This window comes from Heterodontus francisci, chromosome 20 (assembly GCF_036365525.1).
Source record: "Heterodontus francisci isolate sHetFra1 chromosome 20, sHetFra1.hap1, whole genome shotgun sequence".
NCBI classification, from domain to species: Eukaryota; Metazoa; Chordata; class Chondrichthyes; order Heterodontiformes; family Heterodontidae; genus Heterodontus; species Heterodontus francisci.
In genome coordinates, this window is record NC_090390.1 from 37869837 (window position 1) to 37888230 (window position 18394).

General features: G+C 41.1%; 1 protein-coding gene across 1 annotated transcript in view; it reads left to right on the forward strand.

The window, feature by feature from the left end:
• Positions 1 to 18394, forward strand: part of LOC137380583 (myoferlin-like) — a 270863-nt gene that overhangs the window by 75843 nt on the left and 176626 nt on the right. Inside the window, exons 13-18 of the mRNA XM_068052623.1 lie at positions 2460 to 2563; positions 2666 to 2734; positions 8577 to 8620; positions 11176 to 11258; positions 12982 to 13017; positions 17953 to 18077. Coding sequence (XP_067908724.1) covers positions 2460 to 2563; positions 2666 to 2734; positions 8577 to 8620; positions 11176 to 11258; positions 12982 to 13017; positions 17953 to 18077 — 461 coding nt within the window. The remainder of the gene's footprint in view (positions 1 to 2459; positions 2564 to 2665; positions 2735 to 8576; positions 8621 to 11175; positions 11259 to 12981; positions 13018 to 17952; positions 18078 to 18394) is intronic.

Consider the following 18394-nt stretch of genomic DNA (forward strand, 5'->3'; position numbering starts at 1 on the left):
CGAAAAAAGACCCATTTATCCCGACTCTCTCTTTTCTGTTGGTTAGCCAATCCTCTATCCAAGATAATAAATTGCCCCTAACCCCACGTGATCTTGCCTTGTGTATTAACATTTTGTGCGGAACCTTATCAAATGCCTTCTGGAAGTCCAGATATACTACATCTGCAGGATCCCCATTATCCACTTTACTTGTTACCTCTTTGAAGAACTCTAGCAAATTAGTCAAACACTATTAACCCTTCATAAAACCATGCTGACTCTGATGGATTGCATTTTGACTTTCTAAATGTCCTGTTATTACTTCCTTAATAATGGATTCTAACAATTTCCCAATGACAGATGTTAAACTAACTGGTCTATAGTTTCCTACTTACTGCCTCCCTCCCTTTTTGAATAAGGGCATTGTATTAGCATTTTTCCAATCCACTGGAACCTTTCCCGCATCCAGGGAATTTTGGAATATTATAACCATTGGATCCACTATCTCTGCTGCCACTTCCTTTAAGACCCTAGGATGTCGGCCATTAGGCCCTGGGGACTTGTCTGCCTTCAACCCTAATAGTTTGTTCCATATTTTTTCCCTAGTGATGATGACTGTTCTGAGTTCCTCTCTTTTTCTATAACCTCCACATTACTTGTTACTGTTGGGATGATACTAGTGTCCTCCACTGTGAAAACTGAGGCAAAATACTGATTTAGTGAAGAACTGACACTTGAACAAGATGCTAGAGTGTAGCTTCTATCTGTGAAACCAAACCCCAACATTAAATAGCCACTGAAAACCAAGTAGGGGGTGAGCAAGAAAGTAGGATTGAAACTTTGGGCCAGAGTAGAATAAACTCTTAAGTGAGACATAATATTTTTCAACAATATTTCTGGTCCTAAATATTTGAGTAGAATGTTGAAACAAATAATTTTTCAAACAATTGTCCTTCCAACCCCCTCTCTTTCCCGCGCGCCCCCCCGCAACAATCACCCCAGTTTTGTGACTGTTGTGTACATGCGCAATACGTACCTATTTCCCAAGCATTTGATTGGGTTCTTTCACTCCTACAATTTTCCAGCAATGTAATGCCTGCCTTATCTTCAAATCTGAGGGCTATGGGCTTTGGTATACAAATGCCTCATATCTCCTCAGTGCCATTGGTCCTTTCACCTGACAGAAGTTGCAAACATCTTATGGATTTTGTAGTGTGCAAAATGTTATCTGCTTGGCTGCCTTACTTTGTTCCTGCTCCATAATTGTCCATGACAGCCATACTAAACATCAGCTCTGGCAGACCAACCAACTGCTTTCTTGCCCTTGTCCCTTTCATGCTCCATCTCAATTTTTGAGCGTTCAAGTACTCCACGCCTAATGCTGATCACCCTTGATATTGTCAGCAGCCACCTTCTCCTTAGACATTTCTTTTTCTTCCCAGCCCTGACCTTTTTTTATTCAAATAGGCCATCCTTTATGCTTTACTCTGGCACTGGCTTCCTATAGCTCAATTTTTCTTTGTCCCAGTGTTAACAGCCCGTTTCTTGCAATGAGACGTCCCATGCTTGCTGTGTACACCAGGGTCCCATTGTTGGATCCTTCCTATTACTCATCTGTATGCTGCTGCTTGATGATATCATCTGTAGGCATAGGGTCAGCTGATGCCCAACTTTCCCCCTGGTTCCCTGACTGCAGTTGTGCTATCCAGCTGTTTGATGGGCGTGCAGTTTGGATGAGCCACAGTTTTCAGCTTAATGTTAAAACAAAAACTATTCTTTTTTTGTTGCCAGAAATATTGCACCCTCGGCCCCAGTCCTAGCCCATTTTCAATTTGTTAACCTTGTCACCCCATGGCGCAGAGCCATGGTACTTTCTTCAGTCCTGAGCTGAACCTTAAATCATCTCCTTCCATCTCCCAAAATATCACCCATTCTGCCTTACCCCAGTCACTGGTGAAATGTTGAGCCAGGTTCAACTTCTTCCAATGCTCAACATCCTCCTGAGCACGACCTCCCCATAAGCTTCAACTCGTACAGAGCTGCACTGTTCACATTTTCTGCCAATTCTGGTTTAGTGCCTGTGTTCTCCTTTCCCCACTTTACTCTGGGCAGTAGCGCCTTCAGCCATCTTGCACCTACCTTCAACAGTTCTCTTCCCCAAGTCCTCTGCCTTGCTATGTCTCACTTTATCCTTGTCAATACTGATTTTGACCCCTTTCCCCAACTCCTCTCTTACTCCAGTTTGGTCATATGAACTCTGAGATGTGCTTTGGGAGGTGTAACTGTGTTGAATAAAGGTCCACTGCATTTAAACTAGATTGTGTCTGGTATTTAAGCTGTCTCATGTTTTAGATTTGAGTTTATCAATTAAAATTATTTCTGGCTTTCTTTAACAGTTGAGTTTAATGCACTGATGAAACATTAACAACCAAGTTGTGATCAAACTAATGTTCTCGTGTTCCTTTTGTTTTCCATTTTAGTGGACGATGCCTTTGCAGAAACTGTTAAGTCATTATTTGGAGCAGGGTCTGATAAGAAAAACCTTGTGGACCCTTATGTGGAAGTTGGTTTTGCTGGGAAAAAGGTGAGAATCTGGTTGTGTCCATTCCCTGTGAATTCAGCGTAGAATTCTAGCTTGCTCCCCATTTCCCTGCATGTGTAACACTGACACTTTGTTCTGTTGTAGCTTTGTACAAAGATAATAGAAAAAAATGCAAACCCTGAGTGGAATCAAATAATCAACCTTCAAGTCAAGGTAGGATCTGCTTCTGTTTTATTGACTGCAATTATTGTTTTTGATATGCTAGTAGATGCCCTGTGACATTGGTCATGGTGAATCAGAGGAGTAGCTCTGGCCAGAATTTTATGCCCCTTGCAGAAGAGGGCTGGGGGTGGGGGGATAGAGAGAATTGTAAAATTGAGTGGGAGGAGGTGGGTGGAGAGGGGGGGGTGGCGTGGGGTGGTGCCGTTCTGGAGACCTTCCTACCCCGCTGCAAATTTACAAGGGGCGACAACAGTGAGAAATGGTTAAATTATCCAATGCGTCATATTGCTATTTTTGTTGTACACTGGGGGATGGAGCCTCGCCACTTCATTTTGTTTTTCAGATTGGAATAAAATTTTAAACTTCACTGATTTTAGCTATGGAGGTTCATGGTTGTGACTCATGTATGTGTCCCTTTATAACCAGTTTTGGTGGGAGATCCTCTGTTTTCAGTCTGCTAATTTCAAAGTCTGAGCTATTGATGTATAAGTAGCAAAAGTTACAATGGAGTTATTGATCAAGTTGGTGTTGAGTGAGTCATATGGGCTTCCATCACACATAGAACATTGTGTATTTAAAAGCATTCTACGCAGTATGCTAATATCTTCCCAATCTTTCATCCTCCTTGAAATTTTAAAACCTGGGGAGGTTTTCTCATCTGCATTGTTGTTGCAAATTTGAACCTATTATTGATACTTTCTTGACTGGCTGTTCTGGTAAGCATCTGAGCATCCTTATCAAGTTGACTCTCATTGCCTTATATTTACAAGTGCAATAGTGTGACCTGAGAGTCTAACCAAGTCACCTTTGACCTGAAATGGATGTCCCCATCTTTCATGTGAATCTTCTCCCTCTCCAAAAGCAGACCAAGCACACACTTGATGAGATGATGTGAATCATTATGCTGCTTAATTGATTAGATACTTAGTTCCAGCAATATAACTTGGCATAATATATCAAACATGCTATGCTATATCACTTCTGTGAGCTAATTGAAGCTAATTTTCTAACTCCTTTCTCCAGTATATTATCCTTCTCAGCTTTTTTCAGTCTCACTGCTTCTAGCTTTTGCAGTTTTTTTTGTTTTTTTTTCAAAAAAGCCTTTTTTGTTTTAGTCAAATTGACTACCACCCTTAGCCCCTGCCAAGTTCAAATAAATGAACTGTTGCAACAACAATGAGTGCCAATAGTGACTGCAATGTCTAGCTATCTTTCATTTGTTTAAAGCACACTGATTTAGACTACCTAACTGATCTGTTCAAGCCTTGCTTATCATGAACTTGAATGTCCTTCAGAGCTAGGTTTAGCTCCGTAATACCATTTTTAGTACACATTACAACACATTAAAAAGCTAGTCTAGTGGTGACCCTAAAGCCATCTACCCAGCAATGAGGAAAATTGCCCAGTTATGTTCTGTGCACAAAAAGGGGGACAAATCTGATCTGGCCAATTACTGCTCTCTCAGTCTACTCCTAACTGTCAGCGAAGTGATGGAAGGGGTTGTTGACACTGCTATCAAGCAGCACTTGCTCAGCAACAACCTGCTCACTGACACTCAGTTTGGGTTTCACCAGGGCCACTCAGCTCCTGACCTCATTACAGCCTTGGTCCAAACATGGACAAAATAGCTGAACTCGAGGTGAGGTGAAAGTAACTGCCCTTGACATCAAGGCAGCATTTGACTCCCAGGACAGGTACAGCATGGGGTTAGATAGAGAGTTTAAAAAAAAAAAGGCAGCATTTGACTGAGTATGGCATCAAGGAGTCCTTAACAAAACTCGAGTCAATGGGAATGAAGGGGAAAACTCTCCACTGGTTGGAGTCATACCTAGCACAAAGGAAGATGGTTGTGGTTGTTGGTCAATCATCTCAGCTCCAGGACATCACCGAGGAGTTCCTCAGGGTAGTGTCCGAGGCCCAACCATCTTCAGCTGCTTTATCAATGACCTACCTTCAATCCTAAGGTTAGAAGTGGGGATGTTCTCTGATGATTGCACAATGTTCAGTACCATTTGCAACTCCGATATTGAAGCAGCCCATGTCCATATGCAGCAAGACCTGGACAACATCCAAGCTTGGGCTGATGTGTGGCACAAATGTTACTTGCCACTTAAGTGCCGGGCAATGACAATCTCAAACAAGAGAGAATCTAGCTATCTCCCCTTGACATTCAATGACATTGCCATAGCTGAATCCCCCACTATCAACATACTGGGGGGGGGGGGGGGGTGGAAAAGGGGGGGGTCACCATTGACTGACTACAAACTGAACTGGACCAGCCGCATAAATACTGTGACTACAAGAGCAAGTCAGAGGCTGAGAATTCTGCAGCGAGTAACGCACTATCTGACTCCCCAAAGCCTGTCCACCACCTACAAGGCACAAGCCAGATGTGATGGAATACTGTCCACTTGCCTGGATGGGTGCAGCTCCAACAACACTCAAGAAGCTTGACACCGTCCAGGACAAAGCAGCCCGCTTGATTGGCAGCCCATCCACAAACTTTCACTCCCTCCAGCAGTGTGTAGCATCTACAAGATGCACTGCAGCAACTCACCAAGACTCCTTTGACAGCACCTTCCAAACCCATGACCTCTACCACCTAGAAGGACAAGGGCAGCAGTTGCATGGGTACACTACCACCTGCAAATTACCCTCCAAGCGACACATCATCCTGACTTGGAACTATATTGCCATTCCTTCACTGTCGCTGGGTCAAAATCCTGGAACTCGCTTCCTAACAGCACTGTGGGTGTACCTACACCCCAAGGACTGCAGCAGTTCAAGAAGGCAGCTCACCACCACCTTGTCATGGGCAATTAATACTGTCCTAGCCAGCGATGCCAGTGTCTCATGAATGAATAATTTAAAAAAATTTCCCGCTGTGCAAACTTGGTTTGAAATTCTGAAACGTAGCATTGGTCGTGCCTTTTGAGCAGAACAAAATGGACTCAAAAATGGTTTATTCAGTACCAATGGTCATAAGCCTCTGAAGTTACTAAAGATTCTTTTTTTAAAAAAAAAATGATTAACTTTAAATATCCCAGATTCTGAATTTGGGAGGAGTTGTAGTAATAGAAACATAGGACAGGGGCAGGTTGGAGCACAAAGCAGGAAGAAGGGGGTAGTTGTGATAAGGACGTGCTGAGACAGGCATTTGATAGCAAGAAGCAGTGGGACAGGGTGGACTGAAGGAAATAGAGGTGGGGATACAGAATAATTGGCTGAATGGGGAGTCAGATTAGGCGAGTGATGGTCTTGCGGAACAAGAGTCAAAGGCCAAGAGTGCCAAAAATAATTGGTTCAAAAAGCAGAACAGGCTGTAAATCTGGTGACTGAATGGAACCAGTAGTGAACTGTTGTGCCCGGAGAGTGTAGGTGGGCCATGAAGCTCACAATAGAGTAGGGCTTTGTGGTGCTTCAGCCTGACAATGTTTCAAGAACGAAAGAGTTGCTGTTTGAGCAAGGGCCAGTGGCAGAAACAGGACTGAAAGAAGAAAAAAGGTGGGGGAAGGAAAAGAGAGAGACAGGGCCAAAATGGGGAAGAAATTCTATGAAATTGTGAAGAACATTAAGCTTGAAAAATTAAATCTGAGTAACTTATTTGACTTGTGGGGGGGCGGGGGGTTGGTGGGAAATAAGGGAAAAGCGTGACGTCAGTTAAGTTTTGAGAAACTGAAGCTTGCTGCACAGTGCTAACCAATAACAGCACCTGGGACTGGAGCTGTTCTTGTAAATGATTGCAATTACAATGGTTAACATTGAAAATGTCCATGTTAGCAATTATCATTTTTTAAATCATGCTTTTATGTCATCAGGTAATAGTTAGACCAGAAGTGCATGCGTATGCAAGACTTTTAATGAGTTATAGATTCTGTTATGAATTACTAAAAACATAAACTCCTATAATATTTGGGGTGAGGAGGAAGTAAAAAGAAACATTTAATATATTATACAGCTCCTTTTTGGCGGGAAATGCACGTTAAATATCAACCTACTAATACAAGGTGATTGCAAAATGGTCCAGTGAATAGATAGGCTGAGGCTATAAATGCCAGATATGGTTTTAAAGTCTTAATGAAAAACGTGAATGGAAGAGCAGCAGACATATCAACTTGGGAACTACCATAAAGCAGAGCTGTCAACATTGGGCAAATTGTGGATTTGAGATTTTCATGAGTTCCGCTCAAACTTGGAGCAGCATCTCATGCTAGAACGTGTTATGGTTAGAAGTAGCAAGCTACTTTAGAAAGGTTATACATGTTTGAAAATGACCTTTTCCACAGCATAACAGATGAGATATTTTTGATGTTACAAGAGGTTTTATTTTTGTACTAAAATGTTAGAATTCTGTTCTAAAAATTTTTTTTAAATTATTCGTTCATGAGACACTGGCATTGCTGGCTAGAAAACTGAGAAAAGGATTTTTTGCTCAGTGGACATTGACCTGCAAATAGCTGTAATATTTGGATCTGTACAGAAGAACTGGCAAGCAGACAATTTCAAGGAAATAGCAAGGGATTTTGACCTAAGAGCAACATTTTTGAATGACAGAGGAGACACTCTGTCTGGTCATGTGATCGGCTCAACAAGGTTTTTGCTTTCGCTTTGGACTTTTTAAAATAAAAGTGAGTTGGACAAGGAGCAGGCTTTTGAAATTTAGACCTGACCTGCCTGGAGACTTGAGAAAAAGACCTCTCTGTAAAGGAAACCTGCATGTCTTGCCAAGAAGGCCTGTATTTGAAAGTGGCAGATTCCTATTGCCTCCTGTCTCTGAAGAATTCCTGCATCCAGTGTGGTTCCTGTTGCCTCCTGTGTTTTGGGAGATCCTGGAACCTGAAGAAAGCTTCTACTGCCATATTGCTGCTGAGAGTCCTAAGTAGACCTGTTGCTACACCCCTTCTGAAAGACTTATGTGGCACCTGCTGTAGTCAAATTGCATTGAATACCTACCCATCACAGACTGTTCATCAATCTCGCCTGGAGAGACTTCAAGTGGCATCTGACTATTCGACTCTGGGACACCTCACAGACCCGAAAACACCCTACCAGGACATGACAAACTCAGTTATTGTATTTTCTTTTCTTTTTATTCTTAAGAAACAGCTGTAAACCAAAAAATCCTTTTTCCCTGATTAACAGGTTTTTGAATGTGTATGCGTGCATGAGGGTTAGAAAGAATAAGGAGTTTTTAAAAAAATAAATAAATAAAAAAAATTCTTTGCATATAGACTTATCTCATTATTGTTTAAGACTTATTTTATTAATGATTAGTTAATGTTGTTTAAAGAAACCTGGTTTGGTGCGCTTTATTCTGAAGGACAAATAGAGTATGTAATTGACTATTTTTCAGTTGGTCTGAAAATTTTATTGATGTGCTGTGACCCATGGAGAAGTGGGACTGAATTAACAGTGCATTTCTCCCGCCTTGGTCGTAACATCTATGTTATAGTGCACTGTGGGAAAAGAAACCTGCTGCACATGTTCAGGAGGATGACCGATCTCTGCTGAAAACAGGGTGTTTATAAGCCTTCCTTCAGATGCAGTCATCCAGTAGTATTAAGAATATGTTGACATTGAAGGTTGTTTATCATATCCTTGTGCGCACATGCATAGCCAGTCAATGGTAGATGGCTTATACTATGGGTATTTTACTGAATGCAAGGTGTTGTACAAGATATGTTCACTTAACCAATTATATGGTAAATAATGAAATCCAGCAAAGCTGACTAAATTCAATCTCTCATAACTGCTTTTCTGAGATTTTACAATGTAATAGTAGATGAAGAATCTCTCTAAAATAACATAACTGATTTTTCTCTCCCTTCTGCAGTTTCCATCTATGTGCGAAAGAATAAGCTTGACTGTGTTTGATTGGTGAGTATGAAGCAAAAGCTTTCATCCCTTTTTATTTTGCCTTTAACCAACAGTGACTGAATTTTTTATTTTGCATTTAACCAACAGTGACTGAATTGTTTTTTTGGGTTCAACTAACAATGAATGTGTCAGTGTAGATGTTGTAGAAATGCTTGATTTGTGTCACAATTCTCAACTGTTGGTGAATGGTAAAGGGAAACCAAGAAATTATTTTTTTAAATGCGTTTTTGTGGATATGGGTGTCGCTGACCAGGCCAGCATTTGTTGCCCATATGTAATTGCCCTTGAACTGAATGGCTTGCTAGGCCATTTCAGAGGACAGTTACGAGTCAACCACGTTGCTGTGGGTCTGGAGTCACATGTGGGCCAGACCAGGTAAAGACAGCAGATTTCCTTCCCTAAAGGACATTAGTGAACCAGATGGGTTTTTAGGACCATTGACAGTGGTTTCATGGTCACCATTAGACTAGCTTTATGATGGGGCACAAAACTGTTTTTTAAAGGGAAGTTGGCAATACTCTGCTTTCTATTTTTGTAGATTCATAGAGTCACAGTTATACAGCACAGAAACAGGCCCTTCAGCCTATCGTGTCCATGCCGGCCATCAAGCACCTAACTATTCTAATCCCATTTTCCAGCACTTGGCCCGTAGCCTTGTATGCTATGTCGTTTCAAGTGCTCATCTAAATACTTCTTAAATGTTGAGGATTCCTGCCTCTACCACCTCTTCAGGCAGTGCATCCCAGATTCCAACCTTCTGTCTGTGTTGTAAAAGCACCAATTTGTTAGTAAAGGATGGATTTGTCATAATACCCACTCAAATTCCCTCCTAAAGCAGTGTTCATCAGAATATTTCTTTTGGCAGGATTAGTTTGGTGTCAGTCTGCAAGTAACAATTTGTACTCGACTGCACTAACAATTGAGGAATCCAGCACTACTATTTTATCTGTAATAATTTGCTGTTACTTGTATTGTAGCTGACCTTGAAGTAGTATAAATTGATGCAGAGTGCATACACTGTTGTTTGCAGCACAGATGTATTTCCCAAAAGGAAATAAATTTGTGTCTGCTAAATTCTTTGCCTTCAGTTTTGTTTGGGGGGTGAATATGATCTGCAACGATAATAAACTTGACGTATAGGAGAAATAACAGGAACACATTACAATCAAGGTAGAATTTCAATAGTGAAAGACATTTAGGTGTCCCTTGGTATACGGAGAAGGCATACAATTGCTTTACTTGCTGAAGTATGTTTGTTCAGGAATTTCCTCCTTTTTCCTTCTTGATTTTACTGGACTACAGCAGAGCGTCCTCCAGAGTTGCCTTTACAAGTACAATGGTATAGGTTCAATGCAACAATCATAAGATGGAGTACAGTACCTGGAAAAACATAGTCCCAAAGTTGCTTCAAAATATCTCTTGTACCCCTCAATTTATCTGCCAACAAATTATCTAGCTTCCCATACTATCCACCACCATTATCCCTCACAATTCAGACAGCTTCTCAGTACTTTTTACTTAATGGAAAAGCCAGCTCTTATTAAGGTGACAAATGAAATTTTACATTCCTCATTTAATTTGTAAGATATTTTGAGTAATTTTAAAATCACATATATTGAAGCAAGAATATGACTGAGACTGCAGTGAAAGAATTAACTTTAAAAGAGTGAAAGTCTGGCAAGGCAATGATCATTTGAAGGGAGATATGTATATAGGGAAATATCTAGGTTTAGACTTTGCCTGCGCTTGTTTTGTGTGGCTCTCAACTGGAACATGTTATATGTGCATTACCTGAAATGCTTCAGAGCAAGTAGGTAACCCTTTCTTTTGGTTTAGTTATGCTCTCAAAATTGCATGGCCTGCTTGGTGTTCTCGATCTGACCTCATTGAGAAATTTTCCCATCATTTACTCAGTTTGTGCAGCTAATTATTATCATCCTTTCATCAAAATTGGGCTGCTTTGCTTCGTCTTTTATATGAGAACATAAATATATAGCATTCCTGCTCTCTCCCCACCCACCCCATCACCACCACCCTGTTGTCATTGTTGCAGAAGCAGTTCTGACACCAGGTTTGCATGAACTTGAAAACTTTGCATTAATGCAAAATTACAAATGTAGTAATTGCCACTTCACAGGCAAGTACCATTTATGTTTGTTTTCTGTCAACAGTAACTTGAAAGTGATGTTGAGGGGCAATAGATACCAACCACAAACTCCATTACAATTGACATGGCATAGAAGTCCAAACAGTTTTTATTTTTGTAATTTCTTTGGAGCTCTTTTGATCGTTTGGCTGGTTGAAGTGACAAGTAACTGGGCCATACACTATGCTCGTAGTTCAATCACCAGTAAGAGTGAATTAACGGATCTCAGCTGGTACAGTGATTGGGATGGAGAATTGGCCAGAGTTCCTTTTTCCTGTTTGGTATCCAGTGACCCTCCCCTCCTGATTGTGCAAGTATGTGAATGCTAGATCAGAGCTGCTTTGGTCTGTGCACCATGGTGCTTTTGTTCCTGTCAGTAATGTCAAAAAATGTGACCAATATCTTCTAGGGATCGGATGACCAGAAATGATGCTATTGGAACAGTGTTTTTGTACCTCTCCAAGATAGCTTCATCAGGAGGTGAAGTTGAAGGTTGGTTTTTTTCAATGCCCTGTTACTGGGATACTGCATTAGTTACAGCTGGCAATCCCCACTATTAGTTCTGGATAGAAGATAATTTGCTCCAGTCTCGAGTGAAAGTGTGTTCAGGGATCAAGTGTGGTGCGACCATTTCTATGAAAGCCAGACTTAAGTAACCTGTTAGAATTTATACAATCTGTAATATGCAGGTTTCCAGAATCATTCATTTGACTTTGTTTTAAATTCTTGTTTTCTTAATGTAGCTGAAAATGCACATGTGGCCATTAGATGCACCATTATCACATGCTACACGCATTGTGTTTGGTTTTGATGCCAATCTGCATTCTCCTGCTAATTATTATATAATGGCATAATGGGCCTTTTGTGGAGTATGCAAAAATAATTTGTGACTGCTTGTGTGCCTTGGACTTTCTGAAATTAAGCTGAATTATTTTGTATATTCCACTTATTCCAAATATGTTTCAAATTGTGATTGTTGTGAAAGGCCGGCACTTGATGAGCATAGGCAATTTTCATGCGCTTTACGGTATAGGTGTAAAAGAAATGTAGGTAGTGATGAATGTACAGTAACTGCAAAATGATTGCAGTAGGTTTCTAAAATATACTATTGCTGCCTGTCCTCTGTTCTTTGCAGCACATAAATGAAGAATGCAGCATTTCACATTAACACTATTTAAGTTGTCCAGACATTGTGATGCACACTTATTTTTCCTAGATACCTTCCATCAGGCAGCCTTTTTAGAGCTATTTTTTTGAGTTTATGAAATGTACCTTGTAAGGTCTGGTAGCCTTTTGTTAAGACCATGCCATCAAATACTGCCATGACCTGCTGATGGGATGTCCAATGCTCCCATACGTCAGCTTTTGTTTATGGTCCACTATTTAAATGGGAAGGTGAGAAGATTTGCTTTTACTCCAGAATTAGCAACAAATTACTGCATGGAAAGTTGCTATAGAGCGTGTCATTTAAGGAAAACTGAGTACGACATTGTGTATTTTGCTATGGTGTCTTTTATTTTTATTTTCCAACTGGTACATTATCTTGTTAACTAATATATAGCATTGTCATTGTGTGGCATCATTATTTTAGCCATTATGGCATGTTGAAGGGTAAGGTATCTGGCCATACTAATGAGCCAGTATTTATCAGCATCCAATTTGAAGCATATGATGTAACTGAGTAGGTTGCCAAATGAATGAATGTAAGAAAATGTGTTATTTTCTACCCCATCAAATTCCACCCACTGTAAACTGAGCACCTTCTGGTAATTAGTCAACATGAAAACCATAGAATAAATATTGGCAAGGTATGTAGTGATTCCTAAACAACAACATCTTTTTCTAGACACCCTAAGGACCTCCGATCCTGTGAGGAGTAAGCCAGGTAAAAATCCCAAGCCACTTCCACCTCGAGCTAATGGTATGGAGGTGTGCAACAGCAGCCTGCAAATAACCATCGTATTTTCTCCCCACCACACCTCCCCTGCCCCCACTCACAAGGTGCATGGTTTCACTTAATACTTAGCACAGAATGGAAGGGTAAAGAAAATCAAACCTTGCAATCACACAGCGGTGCTGCACATTGGTGCTCAATGGTGATGCAGTGTAAGTGAATTCTGACCCTGGTTGTGTGCAGTACCTACAACATTTATGACTGGTTTAATGACATTTTACTTTGTAATGTTCTAACTTATTTTTGTTTCCTACAATCCAGATGATGAGGGAACTGGGGCTTCTCCAGCAAATGAAGGTTTTATTTCTTGCTCTAATCTTTGAATCTCCATTGCCAAAAGAAGGGTTTAGTGTGGGATGGGGAAGGATAAAGACAATGTACAAAGCATGGATTACTGAATGGGTGAATTTGGCTTTAAAAATGATACAATAACATGGAGACTTTTGGCAATGGATGTTTTTGACACGTTGGCTGTTGGACTTGAGCTTCTTAGTTGGCTTGGCAATCTTTGTTTTATAGGCTGTGCAACTGAAATATTAGATTTATAAATTTTTCAGTGTAGGCCCAACTGTGCATTAAGTGGTAATATTTTAAACTTTGCAAATCCCTCTTAAAACTGCCAGATTGGCATAGAAAATGGCACTACCCTTTCCTACCTCGCTGCCCCCCCCCCCCCCCCAATGCAATCGCTTTCTAGTTCTCTCTCCTTTTGCCTTCCACTGCTGAATGAAGTGGCTCGCACAGGGTTATGGCTTTGTTGTTGGCAGCCCAGCCCTCAGTCATTCTGCATATGTGAGCCAGTCCATAAACACTTGCTCCCAGCAAAAGTTAATGGACAACAATCAGGCCAATTTATCATCTATTTTCCCCCTGAACCCAAAGATACTGAAGGTAATTGTGATGGCCTGTCTGAGTTTGGCTAACTTAGCACAAGGCAGGGATTGCAATCTTTCTGGTATGTACAGTTTTGTTTGATACCACAAGGTGTATTTACTCACTGACCGATTGAAGTCCATCACAGTAATTCTAGTACTTAGTTGTCTCATATAGATAATTAGCTGCTTCCCAATTACTGCCAGAATTTTTATAGGACAATGTTTTATCTCATAGAAAATAATTTTCCATAGTTTGCTATTCTTTAAATTTGGTGAATAAATTTTCTTTTTAAAAATCTCTGTTGTACTTCATTTCATTTTCCTGCCCAATTACTGAAGCAAAACCAAATTTTGAAAACTGTTCTCAGCCACTTTATTATCTAGAGTGTGGAATATGAAATCCTACGATGCTGCTAAAATGCACAGTGATCCTACTTGCTTTAGCTGAAAGCTAGATGAGTTGCATGTGAGCACCTCCTGCACCAAATCAGCTCTTTGCATTGTTCTTGTTCCACAGAAACAAACTGTTAAATAATCACTGGAAAATATACATTCATGACTGCTCAAGATTAGACACAATTACTGGTTACTATTTGATCTCTTTCTAAATGTACTTTCAAAGAATTCTGGTTGTCAATTCAAACATAAGTTGTTCCCTGGGCATAATAAGAAAATTATTTTCTTTCCTCATTTCATTTTGCTTATTTTTCAATCTCACTTGCTGGAGTTATTACTCTTGTGTTTTTTGTGTGTGTGCATGTGTTTTTTTTTAAAGTAACCTGGCCAAATGGGAATTTAGTGCATAAAAATACATGGCAATAATTTGGATTAAGCAACTTTGAATTAAGTGGACTGTACACTGCATTTAGAAATGAAATTTAGAGTAGAAGTTGATGCGCGCTTCTCAACATAAGTTAACAGTATAAATTTCCCCAGCTTGAGTACCTTTTTTGTTGGTCCTTTTAGTCTTTTTGGGCCTCCTTATCTCGAGAGGCAATGGATACGCGCCTGGAGGTGGTCAGTGGTTTGTGAAGCAGCGCCTGGAGTGGCTATAAAGGCCAATTCTGGAGTGACAGGCTCTTCCACAGGTGCTGCAGAGAAATTTGTTTGTTGGGGCTGTTGCACAGTTGGCTCTCCCCTTGCGCCTCTGTCTTTTTTCCTGCCAACTACTAAGTCTCTTCGACTCGCCACAATTTAGCCCTGTCTTTATGGCTGCCCGCCAGCTCTGGCGAATGCTGGCAACTGACTCCCACGACTTGTGATCAATGTCACACGATTTCATGTCGCGTTTGCAGACGTCTTTATAACTGAGACATGGACGGCCGGTGGGTCTGATACCAGTGGCGAGCTCGCTGTACAATGTGTCTTTGGGGATCCTGCCATCTTCCATGCGGCTCACATGGCCAAGCCATCTCAAGCGCCGCTGACTCAGTAGTGTGTATAAGCTGGGGATGTTGGCCGCTTCAAGGACTTCTGTGTTGGAGATATAGTCCTGCCACCTGATGCCAAGCATTCTCCGAAGGCAGCGAAGATGGAATGAATTGAGACGTCGCTCTTGGCTGGCATACGTTGTCCAGGCCTCGCTGCCGTAGAGCAAGGTACTGAGGACACAGGCCTGATACACTCGGACTTTTGTGTTCCGTGTCAGTGCGCCATTTTCCCACACTCTCTTGGCCAGTCTGAACATAGCAGTGGAAGCCTTACCCATGCGCTTGTTGATTTCTGCATCTAGAGACAGGTTACTGGTGATAGTTGAGCCTAGGTAGGTGAACTCTTGAACCACTTCCAGAGCGTGGTCGCCAATATTGATGGATGGAGCATTTCTGACATCCTGCCCCATGATGTTCGTTTTCTTGAGGCTGATGGTTAGGCCAAATTCATTGCAGGCAGACGCAAACCTGTCGATGAGACTCTGCAGGCATTCTTCAGTGTGAGATGTTAAAGCAGCATCGTCAGCAAAGAGGAGTTCTCTGATGAGGACTTTCCGTACTTTGGACTTCGCTCTTAGACGGGCAAGGTTGAACAACCTGCCCCCTGATCTTGTGTGGAGGAAAATTCCTTCTTCAGAGGATTTGAACGCATGTGAAAGCAGCAGGGAGAAGAAAATCCCAAAAAGTGTGGGTGCGAGAACACAGCCCTGTTTCACACCACTCAGGATAGGAAAGGGCTCTGATGAGGAGCCACCATGTTGAATTGTGCCTTTCATATTGTCATGGAATGAGGTGATGATACTTAGTAGCTTTGGTGGACATCCGATCTTTTCTAGTAGTCTGAAGAGACCACGTCTGCTGACGAGGTCAAAGGCTTTGGTGAGATCAATGAAAGCAATGTAGAGGGGCATCTGTTGTTCACGGCATTTCTCCTGTATCTGACGAAGGGAGAACAGCATGTCAATAGTCGATCTCTCTGCACGAAAGCCACACTGTGCCTCAGGGTAGACGCGCTCGGCCAGCTTCTGGAGCCTGTTCAGAGCGACTCGAGCAAAGACTTTCCCCACTATGCTGAGCAGGGAGATTCCACGGTAGTTGTTGCAGTCACCGCGGTCACCTTTGTTTTTATAGAGGGTGATGATGTTGGCATGGTCCTTTTAGTAGCTCTAAGGAAACAGCCCTGACTTAATCTATGGTGATGACAACTGTGCCCCCCAGTGGTTGAGCAATTGAAGGGGAATTTGAACAAGTTTGATCTTAACCAACAGACTCTAGCTATAAGTTTTGTGTGTGTATGTATCGAAAAAGACATGGCTCGAATATGGATCTGGCACTTGGCATAAATGGCTACCTCTGGCACTGAAATTTCTATTGTCTGTGTTTAGCCAAGCTATTTTTCTGTCATTTGTGAACTAACGCTTGGTCCTATGGGTTCATTTGAACACCTTCTCAATGTAACTATTAAATGCTGACTCCCAGTGATCAGAAAATACTGAAAACCTGACCATCCCTGCCACATCCACCCAACCATAATTTATTCTTCTCTCTGTTATCTCAAGTTCTGTGGGCTCCTGTCTTTTGCGTGTGATTTCTTCATCTCTTCTATTTAGCCACTTATCCTTGCTCTTCTCCGTTCTTAGTTTTCAGCCCTCTCTGGGAGCAAATCCATGCTGATTTGCCTCTTGTTGACTTGCTAACTTCCAACTGTACTTTGCAGGTGGCAAGTGCTGCTGGTTGCAGCAGTTCTATAGTCTTAAGGATAGCTACAATTTCACTGTGACTCTTGTTGAAGGCACCTTATTTTGAAACTTGCCCAACCCCTTCCAGAATTTAAGGGAAAAGTAATTTGGATTTTAAAACTTTATTAAAAGAATTTAAACAGAATTGTGTCTAATGCTTGAATCTGGTTTTGGTTTACTTAATTCTGTGGTAGCAGTACAAGTCTATTGGTTTGAAAACTGTTCCTGTTGAGACCAGTATAGCTACATGCTCTTTATTTAAGTTTGGTTTATGTCAATTTGAAAGGGATTGCTTGGGCTCTGGTTAGATGATTTCATGGTAGCATTTTTGGTTTTAAATTTTTTTCATTGCTTCAGATTCCCCCCCACCCGCCTTGGGGCCTCAGACCTTTATATATCATCTGTTGAAGGGAAAAGAGTGAGCAATTGACTTTCCCACAAGGATATTTTGTGTGACTCCATGCTTTTCCAATGGAAGTGACACTTGAACAATGGAGGCACAGTAACTATACAAAAGAGATCAATCTCTAGCCACTTGTCCTTTACATTCTCTCCTCTTCCTGCTCGGGGTTGGTGGCGATGGGTGGGTGGGGGGGAGAAAATTGCCATCTTTCCTAGTGATCTGGTAAGAGCTGTTAAGCAATTAACAGCAAATAATGGATGTAATTAGTACACAAGATTTGTTGGTACCGTTGCATTACTGTGCAGGAAGTATAAATGCTCTATTGTCTAGTTCAGGACATTTTGGGAAAGTACTTTTTTCCATCCAGCATTAAGTAAAATGAAATAAACATTTTGTTTCAACTGTCTTCATCACACCACCACCCCCTGCAAACCTGTCCAACAATGGACTGCAACAATAGTTTTGTCTCTTGCCAACCCAAATCAATGGGGCCTCCAAGTGAGTGTGGTATCTAAAAGTAATAGCTCCAAGCTAGAAAACACTATCCGAAGAACTGAAACTTAAACATTACTGCCGAAGAAGGGAATTGCCAATACGTTACAATACTCCTGTGTTTCAGACGATAAACTTGAAACTTTTATTTGGCCCTCTGAAAAAGAACAATCTCCTTAATTGCAAGTGCATATTATGCATCTGCGCATATGCTTACTAATGAAATTTTGGAAAATATGTTTTGAAAATGCCAGTGATGAATATTTTGTTGATCACCTTCTGTGTTTTGATAGGGGATACAGGAGATGAAGAAGTAGGATTTCTTCCAGCTTTTGGGCCTTGTTATGTAAACTTTTACGGGAGCCCCAGGGAATACACTGGCTTTGCTGATCCTTATGAAGACTTGAACTATGGAAAGGTTAGTTCGAGTACCAAACAGTCATATTTCTACCTGATTGAACAACCATGTGTAAATGCATCATCTTCCTTTTACTAAGAAAATCACTATTGTGTGTCTGAGCTCAATATTTTGGTGATGTGACCATGAAAATTAACATATCGACATGTCTTTTGTTTGGCATCATTGGCAGTCTTATTAAAATGCAATGGAAAAAAATTGGCCATGTAGGATATATTTTTGTAGCAAACATTTCTAATTGGCACATGCAATTAGTTCAGATATTATATGGCGTTTACTCCATACTTGTGCTAAGGGATACTTTTGTAATCTAGACC